General features: G+C 38.7%; 1 protein-coding gene across 2 annotated transcripts in view; it reads right to left on the minus strand.

Annotated features, from left to right (window-relative positions):
• Positions 1-6,330, minus strand: part of LOC122057302 (vacuolar protein-sorting-associated protein 33 homolog) — a 37,679-nt gene extending 31,349 nt beyond the window's left edge. Inside the window, exons 1-8 of one of the 2 annotated variants that reach the window (XM_042619352.1) lie at positions 6,085-6,330; positions 5,933-5,972; positions 5,738-5,818; positions 4,678-4,872; positions 1,229-1,339; positions 1,045-1,110; positions 395-502; positions 249-293 (exon numbers count right to left, since the gene is read on the minus strand). In XM_042619352.1, coding sequence (XP_042475286.1) covers positions 249-293; positions 395-502; positions 1,045-1,110; positions 1,229-1,339; positions 4,678-4,872; positions 5,738-5,818; positions 5,933-5,972; positions 6,085-6,137 — 699 coding nt within the window. In that variant the 5' untranslated portion in view covers positions 6,138-6,330. The remainder of the gene's footprint in view (positions 1-248; positions 294-394; positions 503-1,044; positions 1,111-1,228; positions 1,340-4,677; positions 4,873-5,737; positions 5,819-5,932; positions 5,973-6,084) is intronic. The other variant, XM_042619353.1, reaches the window with a different exon arrangement.
• Between the last annotated feature and the right edge of the window lie 8,121 nt (positions 6,331-14,451).

A 14,451-nucleotide genomic window follows, 5' to 3' on the forward strand; every position in this document is an offset into this window, starting at 1 on the left:
AAGAGAGTTCCAGGGCCTGGTGGTAATGGGAGGGAGAGACAAGGAGGAAAGGTGGCCGGGAGGAGAGGGTTGAGGGTTTCCAGCGGCTGGGGCCGCAGGTAGGTGGTCAGGTCATGCTAAGAGATCGGACAAGGAGAGGAATTTACACTCGGCTGGGGATTTGCATTTCAATGTTGCTAATGATTAAATGTCGATTAATGTTCAATTGCCATATTAACTGTACTAAGTTGCCAAGAAAGAATAATTACCTCTCTATCCAACAGGATAAGTGTACTTATCTCTGCAGCCCCCATCTGAAACGACAGGCCAAATATTAGCAATGACTGTAAATATACCAGTCAAAGCAGGAAAATTGCAAAAACCAGATCCAATGCCCAAAAAAAATTTTAATTACATCGAACGAGTTTACTGGCTCTTCCCCTTGCATGTGGCTCAGAAGATCAGCAACCCTTACCGATGCTCTCCCTTTGGCCCTCACGTTGGGTATTAACCCAAATGAAAACTACAACATATAAAGGAACAGATAAAAGGTGAAGGAATAAGAAGTCCTGATCACAGAGACAACCAAGGCAACATTGTTGCATTTATAAAGGATTACATGATTTTCTTTTAAGATGAATGTAAAATTAAATATGTCAATCAAACGCCATAAAGAGAGACACCATTGCTGATATTCCTAAGCTTACAGAATTTTATATGCACTCCATCATTGGCTAGTCCTACTGGGTCTATGAAGTAACTTCCAAAAAGCACTATCAGTAGGTAGAGTAAGCATAAAACCTTCCAAACAGCTTCAGCTTCATATATTCAAAAATACAATTTCAAACATAGAATCTTAAAATGAGAAAGTCAAAAAGAGGAGCAGAACTGAATTTTTAAACATTTTTTAAATATAATTTATTTGAGCCAACCTATATCTGTACTTATTTACTTATCGTTTTGGCTTGAATTTTTAAAACTCAGCCTTTGACATTATGTAGCAGTAGATAGTCTTTAAAAAAAATTTAAAAGAAAAGAATGCTTCAAATTACACGCAGCACAAACCTCGAGCTTATGAATGGCTTTTGCAATATGCCAAAGGGTGCTTGCATCACCATCAACCTGTAATTCCTATAAGAGTACAAAGCACCCTGGCCGGATATTAGAAGCTATAAAGGAGTGGGAGTAAAAAAATACAACAAACTAAAATGAAAACCATAACAGCTCAAGTGGTCAAACATAAGCATACTTTAGAAGCCAAGTCAAGTTCAAATGAGAGCACATCCTCATCCAATGGAATTACATAAAGAGGGTACTCCCCTATAGACAACAAGCGATGAACATTTTCTTCTTCTAATATCTGCAAAATCATTAAACTTCTCCAAATTAGAATATTAAAATGAATCACTCAGTGGTTACCAATTAAACTCCATTTCTTTAACCAATTGACTATATGCAGGCTGAAAAGTGTTTTCAAGCACAAGCAAGGTTCACGGTATCGGGTTTCGACCTCTGGGGAGACCAAAATTTCTGTGGAAACCTGAAAAATTTCGAGGATACCGAGGAATTTTTCCCGGCACGGTGGAAACTTAAGTTTCGATCCCCAAACAGTATTTTTTTTGTCTGATTTTTTGTGTAAATCCTATTTTAAACACACACACACATAAAGTCTTACTTATGTGGTGAACCAAAGGTTCGATAAGCATTACGCTGACTTGTTACTTAAATTCTGAAACTTTACTACATAATGACTATATATAGTCTACAATCTACCTCAAAACATAAGACAATTCAAATGATCCAAAATAGTTAAAAATATTACATCATCAACAGTTATCTATCAACACTAAACAGTAGTGACTCAATTACTCAACACTCGAAAGTAGTGACTCAATTCCAAGTAGCGTGTCTAGGCGGTTCCTTCCAAGTAGTGACTCACTACCCTCAAGGCACGCATGTTATCTTTTTTAACATTATTTAGTAAGTTATATATACCTTATATCATAAAAAATCAACATTAAGCCACATCAAGTCATCAAAATCAAAATTTAACCATATCAAATCATAAAAAATCAACATTAAGTCACATTAAGTTATAAAAAATAACATTTAGAGAAATACTCTTGTTCTATAATAAGTTTGACTGGTCAAATAATTTTTGTTTTTACATGAGACTTTTTGTATTAGGTATAACATAAAACCAGTTTTCCAACAAGTCTAAGATTACTTAAATCTGAGTTGTAATGACATACTTATGCTCCGGACAAACTTACTTTAAAGTGAGCGAATGCTGTTAAAATCATCTGAATGAAAATAATTTTAGGGATATCAAAACAAAAGATTATTTTACCAGACTTTTGGTTTTTAGCAATGTTTTAACATTATAGGATTTATAAAATTTTCATAATTGAGAAAAACCCCAGCATTTAAAAGTTGAAAATCGCCCCTATAACCAAAATCTAATTTTTGTTCTTGGATTGGGGGGTTAACTTTTTATCCTTTAGAAATTTGATTTTTAAACTATTTTTATTGGATTCAAATAAGGGGTATTTTCGTATTTATAAATAATATCTTAACTTAAATGATATTTGGCATAAATAAGTGCCAAAAAAATGAAAATCTCCACTGTTTCCCCAAGTTTTCCACACTTGGGAGAAAAAATGCACAAGAAAATGTCAAAATTTCCCATGTTTCGGTCGAAACATGGGAAACCTGATCGAAACCTATCGAAACCAGGTCAAAATAGGTGATTTTTTAAAATCCCCTAGGCCCCATTTGTTTAAAGGGGCTCATGGGGTGGGAGTATCTAACATACGGGTCCCACATGTTAATGGGGTAAGTAACCGGAATGGGAAAGTGGGGAATGGTTTCTATAGCATCCCACCCCTACACGTTTGGTTAGGTAAGGGACTCAGGAGGAGAGAGGAAGAGTGAGAAGACAGAAAAATAGACATATCACAATGAAGATAAAACCCATAAAGACCATAGGGTTTTCCCAACCGATTGAAGAAGATGAAACATGTAGCAGAACTGTAATTGTGATCAAATTGCACCCAAGTGACAACTCGAGACAGACCAGCGAACCCTCACCAAATCAAGGAGGAGTAATTGCAACAAAACGGACTAGAATGGGAATCTGAAATGATGTTGAAGCACAGATATGGAACAGAGTAAAAGTTCAGATCTACATAGTAGCAATCCATCTCAGAACAAGCAAAGATAACTGCTGTCAAAAAAAAAAAAAATTTGCAGGTGCAAGGCCAAAGCTCATATGAAAAAACAGAGCAAATCACAATTGAGCTGAGCATAGATGAAAATAGGTATGAAGCAAGCCACGGATTTTTTGCTCCAATTCATAGATAGCGATGAAGAGAGCAAGCATCAGACCAACAAGCAATTTCAACGGTCATCTCCCATCGTTCCTCTCAGCTTTCCCTTTCTCTTTCTCTTCCGTTTCCTCTTCCACTCTAATTTTTCCTAAATTGCTCTTCTTGACTTTGATCAATCCGGCACCGATGACTTTGGGCGAGGTGGGTCTGCGATCTCCGATCATTTAGCAAAAACTTTCCTTTCTCTTTCATGTCCCATCATTCCATTTCAGAGGAAGAACTGCCCTGCTTTCATCTCGTTGAAGAAGAAGAAGAAGAAGCAAAGGTGAGAGAGAGAGAGAGAGAGAGAATGATTCCACTTTGTTTCCCGCAAGAGTCCCACCGATTTGGTGGGACTTTGCAAGGCAGTGGGGTGGGAGAAACAGCAGGCCACGTGGGCCGACATTAAAAAGTATGTTGTCTGCCCAAATTTCTACCTCACTCATCCAAATGCCCTAAAAACCCATTGGGGTGGAATAGTTTGTACAACTATCCCACCCAGCAAAACCCCACTAAACACAATCTATTCCACCCAGCAAAACCCCTCTAAACAAGCAGGCCCCTAAGGTTTTGTTTCGACCTGGGTCGATACTTGTGAAACATGCGAAATTTTGCATGTTTCGCTCAAGTTCTCGAACTATGAGCATAAGAAGCTGCATCTTACGCAATTTTCAAATTTATTGTAAACATTCAACCGAAAGCTTCTCTTTTTTCTTTTCTTTTTTTGGAAGGTCAAAATTACCAACTGTTACAATCCCAGATACTTGTAATCAAACCAGGGAAAAAAGAAAAGAGAAAAGAGAGAGAGATGCGATCGAAAGACTCCCAAAAATAGGAGTGACCTGCAATCAGACCAGAATAGTTTGATCGCAGGTTTCCCCTTATTTTATATATTTTACCATAATTAAAAATGACAAGAGTACCCTCAACATAAAGTCATTAACCCTAAAACAGAACCATGGGCTGATAGGACAGAATTGTCCCTATCGGCCTAGTGAAACTAGCGCTAATCCCTTATCGGGGTTAGCATCATTCTCAACACCAACAAAACTAACATTACAAAAAAAATGGATATATCCAATTCCAAAGCCTAAGCATATCCTAAACACTTTGTATGATAGCTCCCAACCCCACAGAATAAAATCAAAATATGTTTGTAGATACAAGAGAACATATCTTCACCAATATACTTGTGAGTTTACAAATGCTTACACCATAGAAAGTTAGAGCAGTTTCATTAATTCAGTTAAATATATCTCACAGATGTAGTTAAGAATCTAAATGTAATATTAGACTTGCATCATATGATCAAATGCCTCAAGTAGCTCACCTTCTCACAAGCAACTGTGCGACGAGGGACAAAATAAACAGAATACTCCCTCTGAATTCCTTTGGAAATATCATGTTGAATGTTTGAAGAGATGAGTTTCATAAAACTAAGGTGGGAACGAACAAGGTAGATTATTCTTGTGCATTCTGTTTGAACTGGTTCTGTAGATAGATGCCTCAGCTCAACTCCATGTTCCTGCACAATATGCAACCAAATAAGAAGGGTAAAAGTGCACTTGAATTCCAGGTTCCATCGAAATGTGGTCATTTGGACCAAAAACATGAACAGTTTTAGGCCTTGCCATTGGATGAATAGGGGCCCCATTGTCTACATGATTCTCAAGGCTCATTAGGGAACCTTAAAGCTAAAAGGGGGAGTCATCTTGGGCAGAGTGGATGCAAAATCATTTCTGGTGTCAAAATTCTATATAAAGAAGTTTCATCTGAATATATGAAATAAGTTTCAAGCATTTTTATGACTTTCAAAGTGTCATGGGAGATAGGTCATGATTTCAGGTGGTTCACGCTGCCCTCTGCTTTCCTTTTTTGTTCCTCCATAGTTACTGATAGTCAGAGGGTGGATTTCGGTGTAACAGTAAAGTTGCTCCACTGTGACCAAGTGATCACGGGTTCAAGTCAGGAAACAGTATCTCAGTGAAGCAGAGACAAGGCTGTGTACATTATGACCCTCCCCAGACCCCACAGTGGCCGGAGCCTTGGGTATCCCCCCCCCTTTTTTTCATATTTACTGATAGCCATTGGATTTTTCTGTTGAAGTTCATCCAGGGTTCTTATGCTTCCTCCAAGAGTCCAAGGTGGCATTAAATTATTGGAGACGTGCTACACAACATCATACAATTGACCTCCTCCATACACAGGGAAATAATTTTCCCACTTTCTATCTGTATGGTGTCATGATTAGATCAGCCCAGAGACATTCTTGAGTCTCATCCAGTGCCAGTTTGAGTAACCAGTACAAAAGATTTTGCCCCATCCTTCTTTTCAACCATTCTGCAACTAGAGCGAAAAATGAAGCAAATAGAGTTAGAATAGAAACGTACCTTAAGGATCGATGCGGGGACGACCAATGAAATTGATGCACCAAGCTTCGGATCGAAAACTAAACATTTCTTCCCACGAAACTATGGAATCGAAAACATGAAATTTCAGAACCGCAAAAATAGAAATTACTTCAATCGAGAACTGAAATGTAAAACAATGAAAGAGAATGAAATTTGGGTTGACATTGAACTCACATTCTTGAGAATGTTAAGGAGCTCTTTCTGTGATTGCTCTCTGGTTTGTGAAAAAAGATCAACAGAGAAAGGTTTCGAGATTCTATCAATTCTGATCATTAATCATAATAAATAATCTATTTTAAAACTTCAAAAAGTTAAAATTAGGGTACCTGAGGGATGTCAGATTCAGAGGGGCATTATCCAAGTTCGGAATTTGAGCCATTGAAGAACAAACAATTGCAGTTGATGATTCCTCTCCCTCTCACCACCTCAACCTGCGTCGGCCAGCTTGTTGCAGTGAGTCAGGACGGTCACCGCGACGATGGACTGAGATGACCTTATTCGGGGAACAGAACGCTACCTAGTCCTGTGGCCCCTGCGCCCTGAGACAGGAGGATACGGAATTACCATATCGACGCTGTGAAATAGAAAAAATCCTATAAATATTGACACCCTTACGAATAATTTCATTGCCCCAGCGCTGTGCAGGAACCAAACGAGGACGTAAGCGTTCCCTACGGGCTGGACTTTAAGACATGGGCCGCAGTTTTTAGCCCAATACTAACTCTAGAAGACTAGAAGAGTAAGGAAACGTGGTCTCTTTTGGGAAAAGAAGCCTAAAATGCAGTACACCCAAATTCAGTGTTGGTCAAGTTACCACTCCACCCCCTTGTTTCCATTGACCCTCCTGTTGGTGCAGGGGCTACATTGCCTCTTGGGAAATCGTTTCCCTTTTTTTTTTTTTTTTTTTTTTTTTCTTAAATTATATTTGGGTACCTATCATTTGTAGAAATTATATATGAGATACTTCATGTTTAGTTTATTATAAGGGAAGCATTTTCTATGGGGAAGTGTGGTTCCTACTTGTGCACGAAGACTAATGGGAGCGCATGAAGAAGTATATACAAATCGTTTTTTTCAATTTAATGGGGGGCTGTTGATTATGTCTGGATACAAAGCCACTCTCCCTCACAGAATCCTTTTTCCTTTTATTATATCCAGAATACTCATGTTTGATATATATTACAGTTGGAGACTTTCACGTTTTACAAAATTTTGTGTTTTGAGGTACCCTTTTTTCATGTTTCTAATTTAACCCATATATATTTTGTTTGGTTTTCCTTCAATTGATGTGTCATAGCACCCACTGACAGAGGGTGCAGGCCGGCCATTGGGGGAGATAGCAGGGAGGTCCAACAGTGTTTCTCTCTTTTAAGGCAGCTGCGAAAGACCAAATTTGTTCTGTTGGAGTAGAAGATGATGATGGTGGTGGTATGGGCAAAGTTGAAAATATAAGAAAATGTACACCTAACATGATATATTTACCTTTTTGGGGGTTAGATTAATCTCATTGTCACCATTTATGTGGCAAATGAATTGCAATCATGCCCACTCTTTACATAGGGCTGAATTTTTGTGGGAAAATGCACATTGAGGTCCCTTCTCAATCTCATATGTTAAGTGTCAGTCCAATCAAAGCTGGTCACGTGGTAAAATAAGCTACTAAAAAAATTCGAGAATACAATGAGGGTTCACAAGGCTAAAGGAGGGGCACCAACATACATGAAAGGGTATGGCGTTACATGAAAATGGTTAATATTGGGCTCTGAGGCTGAAATTTGACACGATGTAAAAAAATTGTAGTTGTTTATGGTTGTAATTCATTTGTCACCATGTGTAGTGATGATGAGGCTTGTTCCTTTGTTTATGCTAATTTCTCTTGGTTAACAAAATAAAATGTCTAATCAAATGAATCACTGATAATTGGACCAATGACAAAATATTTATTATGGGAAAAAAGGTTCTCTGAATTGCTGGGCATATGCATTGCACTATTCTATATATGGTGCTTGCTTAAAGATCCCTCTCCCTTTGGAGGTCTTATCAACGGTCGTGTAATCAAGAACAACCATTATTTGGACTCAACATCCATGTTTAATTGCATCAACTTTTGAAGCAATTGCAAACTCAAGTCCATATGCAATACTCTTAGCAAAAGAAAAGTCCATACGTAAGACTTCTGCTGCAGTAAAATTTGAATTTGCATCTCCATTGATCAGCTGATGGTCCCAATTAAGCTATAAATAGTCCATACGTAAGACTTCTGCTGCAGTAAAATTTGAATTTGCATCTCCATTGATCAGCTGATGGTCCCAATTAGGCTATAAATTTCTATCTCCATCACTACCTAACGGTCACTACAAAAGACCTTAATTTTACTAAATCCACCATCAGTCACAAAGACAATATGATGGAGGAGATATTAGTAGACTATAAATTTTGTGTATAGGTAGGCCTCAAAGTCGATATTGATAGGCTATAAATTTTGTGGATAGCAGACCTCAAAGCCTCTTGCTCACACGTTAAGTTGCATAAAAAATGTTAGTGCTCCAAGTGGCAAAACAACATTTAAAAAATCTACAGCTATGGATAGTTACAAACTGTGAGATTTTTTGTATTCCTCTAAAGAGTACAAATTCTAATAAGTATATGCTCCTTTTGGTTACAAGGGAAATTGAAGAGAATGAAAGTAAAATTTTCATCTTATAAAGGAATTTTTTTAATGGTTACCCCACATGGTTATGTCACCAACTCCAAATCATTCTAGATTTGGTTATTAAATTTCACTTTTCATCTAAATGCTTTGAATTTAAAAAGTTGAATAAAAATCATATCTAAAGAGTATTGCTACTAAAGATGATAAGAAAGTTTAGTAGTTTACATAATGATGTTGGGAAAAAAGTGAACTCATCTACAGGGAATTATTGTCATTTGATTATCATTACCAAATAAGGTAAGAAAATTAAGTAGTTTATACAATCGTGTTGGGAAAAAATGTGAAGTCATATAAATGGCATTATTGTCATCTATCTGAGCATTACTCACTAGAAAGGTCATGGAGATGCAAGATATCGCACGAAAAGCTAGCGCTTTATCATTTGAGCTCCATCTCCATTGTTACAAAATTATTTCATTACTAGTATAGAGATCTATAATTCAAGAACCAATGACTTGTACCTTCCTGGGAACCTTCGGTTTTGAATCCAAATATAAAATCAATATCGCATACATACAATACTTGTTCTTTCATTTTTTTTTGTTATAAATCATGACTAAGGTTAACATTGCCAAACCCTAATAAGGAGGCATACCAATACTAGATATATATATATATATATATATGATTGAATTAGGCGTTGAAATTTGATAGATGACTAATCTAGATTATATACTATTTATTCAATAGTTAGAATTCACGTGACACTGCATTTATAAACTTATCAAAATATGCCACTCAAAGATCTTTTTCCCATCTTTAGTGCACTGAAATATTCAAACATAAACAATAAACATTTCAAAAGAAGATCACAAGGATCAAGATTAGGCTCAACCAATTCTAATTCAAATCCAACATTCAATCTATTTAATCCCGATTACTAAAGTCATGATCCACAATTAAAAACTCAAGAAGTTGTGCTAGACATGAATTAAATATGCGGATCTAACATTTTGTATGTTAAAATGAACTCAATTAAATAGGGCCATTGGACCAACACCTCACAATTGAGAGGTCATGTATGAATTCATTACGTCTTGCCTTTAAAAAAAATATGTGTACACACACACATACACCTAACTTTGGTCCTCTCTCTCTCTCTCTCTCTCTCTCTCTCTCTCTCTCTCTCTCTCTCTCTCTCTCTCTCTCTCGCTCTCGCTCTCTCTCTCTCAAGGTTTTAGGTTTTTTTTTTGGTAATCGTTAGGGTTTTAGTTCACAGTATCAAAAACGGGTATTGATCAATTTTGGAAACCGATGTAAATATATAATATGTATCCATCTATATCAAGCGTTTTTGTCTTTTAGGGAAAAAAATCTTACCAGTCTAGCACAGAAAACGTTCAGACTAGTATGACGTGAAAAGACTGCCACCTCTCCCCGTTATACACTGAGATACTCCCATCGGCCTGTAGGTCTCGTTTTTTCTACGTCAAACGAGCAGAGTTCTCTCACCATTATTTTTGGGGAAATTATCTGGTACCACCCCTAAAATTGAAACTAACTTGAAGTAACACCCAAAAATAAAAATAATATGTTGTATATCCCTCACTTTCATAAAATTATTTCTAAAAAATCCATTCCGTTAGAATTAGGTCGTTAAATGATGATGTCATCAATCTTTTATTGTCTAAATGGCCAAACTACCCTTATGGGTATGTAAAGTTACCCTAGTACCCTTGACATTGATTAATAAAGTAGTGGGTGAAGGGATTCCCCTTTCACCCATCTTCCACCTTGGCAAGGACCGCGGCACCGTCGTTGCAATGGCTCAGATGGCAAAATCATGGGTGGTGGCGAAAGAGAAGACAGGTACTTGCAAAGGGGTGAGCGGGGCTTTGTGTACCTTAGTATTCTAAGTCCAACAAATTTTATAGATCCAAAACCCTAACCCTAAAATAAATAAATGAGAAAATTCACAGAAATGTTTGGGTTCCCATAAGAGAAAGCACAAAATAGGAAATCATCTGCAACCCTTCACCTGTCTCTCTCTCTCTTAGAAAAAATAGAGGCCGTTGTTTGCTTTGGATGTTCCAAGAATAGAGGCCGTTTGCAATTCTTCACCTCTCTCTCTCTCTCTTGCTCTATATATATACATATATATATATATTAGAAAGAACATAACCCTTCATCTCTATCTCTCTCTCTCTCTCTCTCTCTCTCGGGTTTCATTTCTATTTTATTTTTGTGTCGGAGATTGTTACTCTCTTCAAGATTATAGCAAACAAAGGGTATTTGTTTTCTTATTGAACCAGAAGGAAAGGGTTTCTTATTTCTTGCTCATTTCTTGCAACCTCTATTTGTAAATCTATAAAAATGGTTTTTTTGGTTTCTCGTATAGGAAGAAATTTGCAACGCTACAAAAAAAGTCGTTGTATAGTCATTGGGTACGGATTGTGTTCTTCAATTGTTCCTCTCTTTCAGGTTCTAATTTGTTTTTTTTTTTCACACTATTTTTGCAGTAGCATACCACCGCCTTCCTCTTTCTGCTGCATCTGTCTTCTCCTTCAGTTCCTGCAAGCAACATTGATACGCGATCCTTAATACAGTCCTCAATTCAACAATCGAGACCACAACGACATCATAGGCGTCTATCGGCTCTTTAATTACAGTCCTCGATTCAAGAATCCCTTTCTCATCAGGTTGCTGAAGAAATCGAAGTTGCCACTGTTTCCTACCATACAGATGATAGGAGTATGCAAGGATTTCAAATGGTAAAAATGAATTATTTAGAGGTTAAATAAAAGGGTAAAAAAGTTATTTTACATTTTTAGTTAATGATGTTACAAATTAAGGTTGCGATGAATATTATTTTCATTTTTAAGGATTACTCGAGATTAGTTTCAATTTTAAGGGTGGTATCACATAATTTATCTTTTTTTTTTTATGAACAAGAAAATACTTTCCACTAATGCAGGTACAAGTGGGAGGCTGAACTGGCAGCACGATCTTTCTGCACCTTTGTAACATTCTTTCCTTCTTTTTCTGATTATTTTATACGCTATACGTACCATATGATGCGATCTTGTTGATATATTGATACTTGTGTCGGATCTGTATACCGATTGGATCGGCCGATACGACCGATCATTATGACCCTGCTTGTGGCTAAATCAGTGAGCGCCATTTGGGTACTTACCACGAGCCAACAAGCACCGCCTAAGAAGATTCTGGACCGGTGGAGGGAGTTTTTCGTCATTAGATAATTAGCGGAAACGAAAGGCACGCGCAAGTTGCACTCCGTACGGAAATCAAACGTCACCGCATACAGCCATTTTTGCCTGACGTGGATTGGGCCCCACCATTGCCCGATCCTATCTGGTAGTTGACGACTTTCCAGTCGGTCAAAATTTCCCTTCCGCGGCCACTAGACTAGACCAAGGAAAAACCCTTACAAACCCAAGTGTCCCACGTGTAGCCCCTTGTGTGCAGTTATGTGGCGTGCATGACCGACTATATAATATATATTTTTTTCTTTTTTTGGTAAATACCGATTATTTATGTTCATGACCACTTTGGCATGTATGGATGGATCCATGACATGGACATGTATGTATGTAGCATTTGGTTAGTCTCCTTTGAGAAATATTTAATTTAATACGGTAATAAGTGTATAATAATGAATTTTGCCACCGTCCTTCTAAATAAACCCAAGGTTAAAAGATCCACATATGTTTACCAAAAACCAAAAAGATCCACATACGGTATGTGGAGAACTCTTTGGCATGCCCTCTCACATATACGAGGGTCTTTAAGTCCTTTTCTTCCAAAAACTCCCCCTATTTGTTGGTTTACAATCATAGTTGTAAGTATCCATATTGAATCTATCATATTGTATTAATATTGATTGAGATTGATATTGATATTTGACCGATTGAAATCGTTAGTATTTATTTAGGGGTAAAATATTTTTATATTTATTTATTTATTTATTTGTGAAAAGTAAGTCAAAAGTGACCAAGTTAGATTAATCCAGATTGATATCATATCAGTATCTAATACTGATAATTAAATCCATGTTTGCAATTGAACTCTTAGGTGCTCGAATTTAGGGCATAGTGGGAAACCCTATCCTTTGTCGTCACATTTTTTTTTTTTTTTTTGAATGAAATTTGTAAAACAACTTGATTTTATTTACTCATTTATTTTAGAAATGAAAAAGGTTAGGGAGAAAGATTTTATGGTCTTCCATTTGTTCTAAATCATTTCGAGGATTTGAGTTTTTAAACTAGTTATGTCCATAGTTAATCTTTATTCATAAATTGGTTTGATGATTATTGATTTCACTTGACTCTTTGTGGGATAGGTAACTTAGAGCCTATATTTTAGGAATAGGCATGTTAGGTCTCTAATTTCAACAAAAAATTCGTTTTTGAGATATTAATCGGTCTCTATCATATGGTCATGAGGATCATGTACGGACATGGGACCCACAAATGCATAAGTCATATGTGATCAATTGAAGGCAATAAAAGGTCCACCAAGATATATATAATTTTGTAGGAGAAAGATGTTTAAAGTGGAATTATATATAAAAGAATCTTGCATTATGGTAGTGATATAGCCAAAATAACCTCTCGGTGGGGGCAATGACACGTGTCACTGCTGGGACATGTGTCCTCCACCAGATGAAGGTTCCAAGAAACCACTCACACTCGAGCACGCTCAATCACCGAGGCACGCCCGCAGAATCACGCGGGATCACGTCGTCTGCATGAGGGGAATATTCCCCCAGAAGGTTGGACGTGTTCTAGTAGGACTCTAAGAGGGAAGAAGGGGAAAGAAAAACCCTAAGGCCGAAAAGCTATATAAGAAGGCACGGAAGAAAGAGGAAGGTAAGCTCTGATACCCTCACCATTACTCCCTTATTGAACTGTGCGGCCGACCCTGACTTGAGCGTCGGAGGACTAACCCCGGACAAAGTTCCGGGCCTCCGTCGTCTGTGTTTGTGTAGGTTCAACTAGCGGGGTTTTTTGGCAGCAACAGATTGGCGCCGTCCGTGGGAACGACGGTAATGGTGGGAAGAACCTACAACCGAAGAAGGACGAGAGCGACGTCCAACGTAGACATGGGGGAAGAACCTTCAGGGGAGCTTCCTCCCTCGGCGGAGACTGGACGAGAAAGGGGTCATGATGACCGGGAAGTGTCCGTCAGATACCAGCGGTCGGCTGGATATTCAGTACGGGAAGGCAGCAACCATCAGCCTCCCGCGGCCCAGGAGTACGTGACAAGGCAGCAGTTCGAAGACCTCCAGAACAAATATAACCGGATGGCAGAGACTATGAGGGAGGTCTCCAAAGCTGTCTCCAAAGCTGTCTCCCATAAGACCGGCGGAGCACCCCCAGGGACTCACGTCCAGTTCGAGAGGGCTCGAGAAGAAGACCGAAGCAGTACGGGATCGACGAGGGCCGGCCGCGATCCTCGAAACCGAGCAAGGGAGAGTCCCGCGCCCCGAAGTAGGACGCGACGCGCCGCCAGAGACCCGCATGGGGATCAGCACCAAGGAGACAAGCAGAGATCCGAGGACTCGGGATTAAAGAGGATGATCTTGGACCTGAAGGACGAGATCAGAAAGGTGGCAGAAAACCAGACAGGGAACCGCGAGCCCGACCTCACCAATGATACGGCCTTAGCTGACGAGGTCATGAGGGACCCGCTCCCGGTCGGTTTCCGCCTGCCCAAGTACGACACCTATGACGGGTCGGGGGACCCCGTCGATCACTTGGAAGGCTTTAAGGTCGCCATGCAATTCCATCGCGTCTCGGAAAATATTATGTGTCGGGCCCTCCCATTGACGTTCAGGGGGGCGGCGAGGCTGTGGTATAACCGACTACCGACGAAGTCGATCCACAGCTTCAGCGACCTGAGCTACTTCTTCGTGAAGGGGTTCTCTAGTAGCCAGCCCCTCCAGAAGACTACGTTGAACCTAACCAACGTCAAACAGCAAGAAGGGGAATCGCTGCGGAATTACATGAAGCGATTC

This window comes from Macadamia integrifolia, chromosome 12 (genome assembly GCF_013358625.1).
Source record: "Macadamia integrifolia cultivar HAES 741 chromosome 12, SCU_Mint_v3, whole genome shotgun sequence".
Lineage (NCBI taxonomy): Eukaryota > Viridiplantae > Streptophyta > Magnoliopsida > Proteales > Proteaceae > Macadamia > Macadamia integrifolia.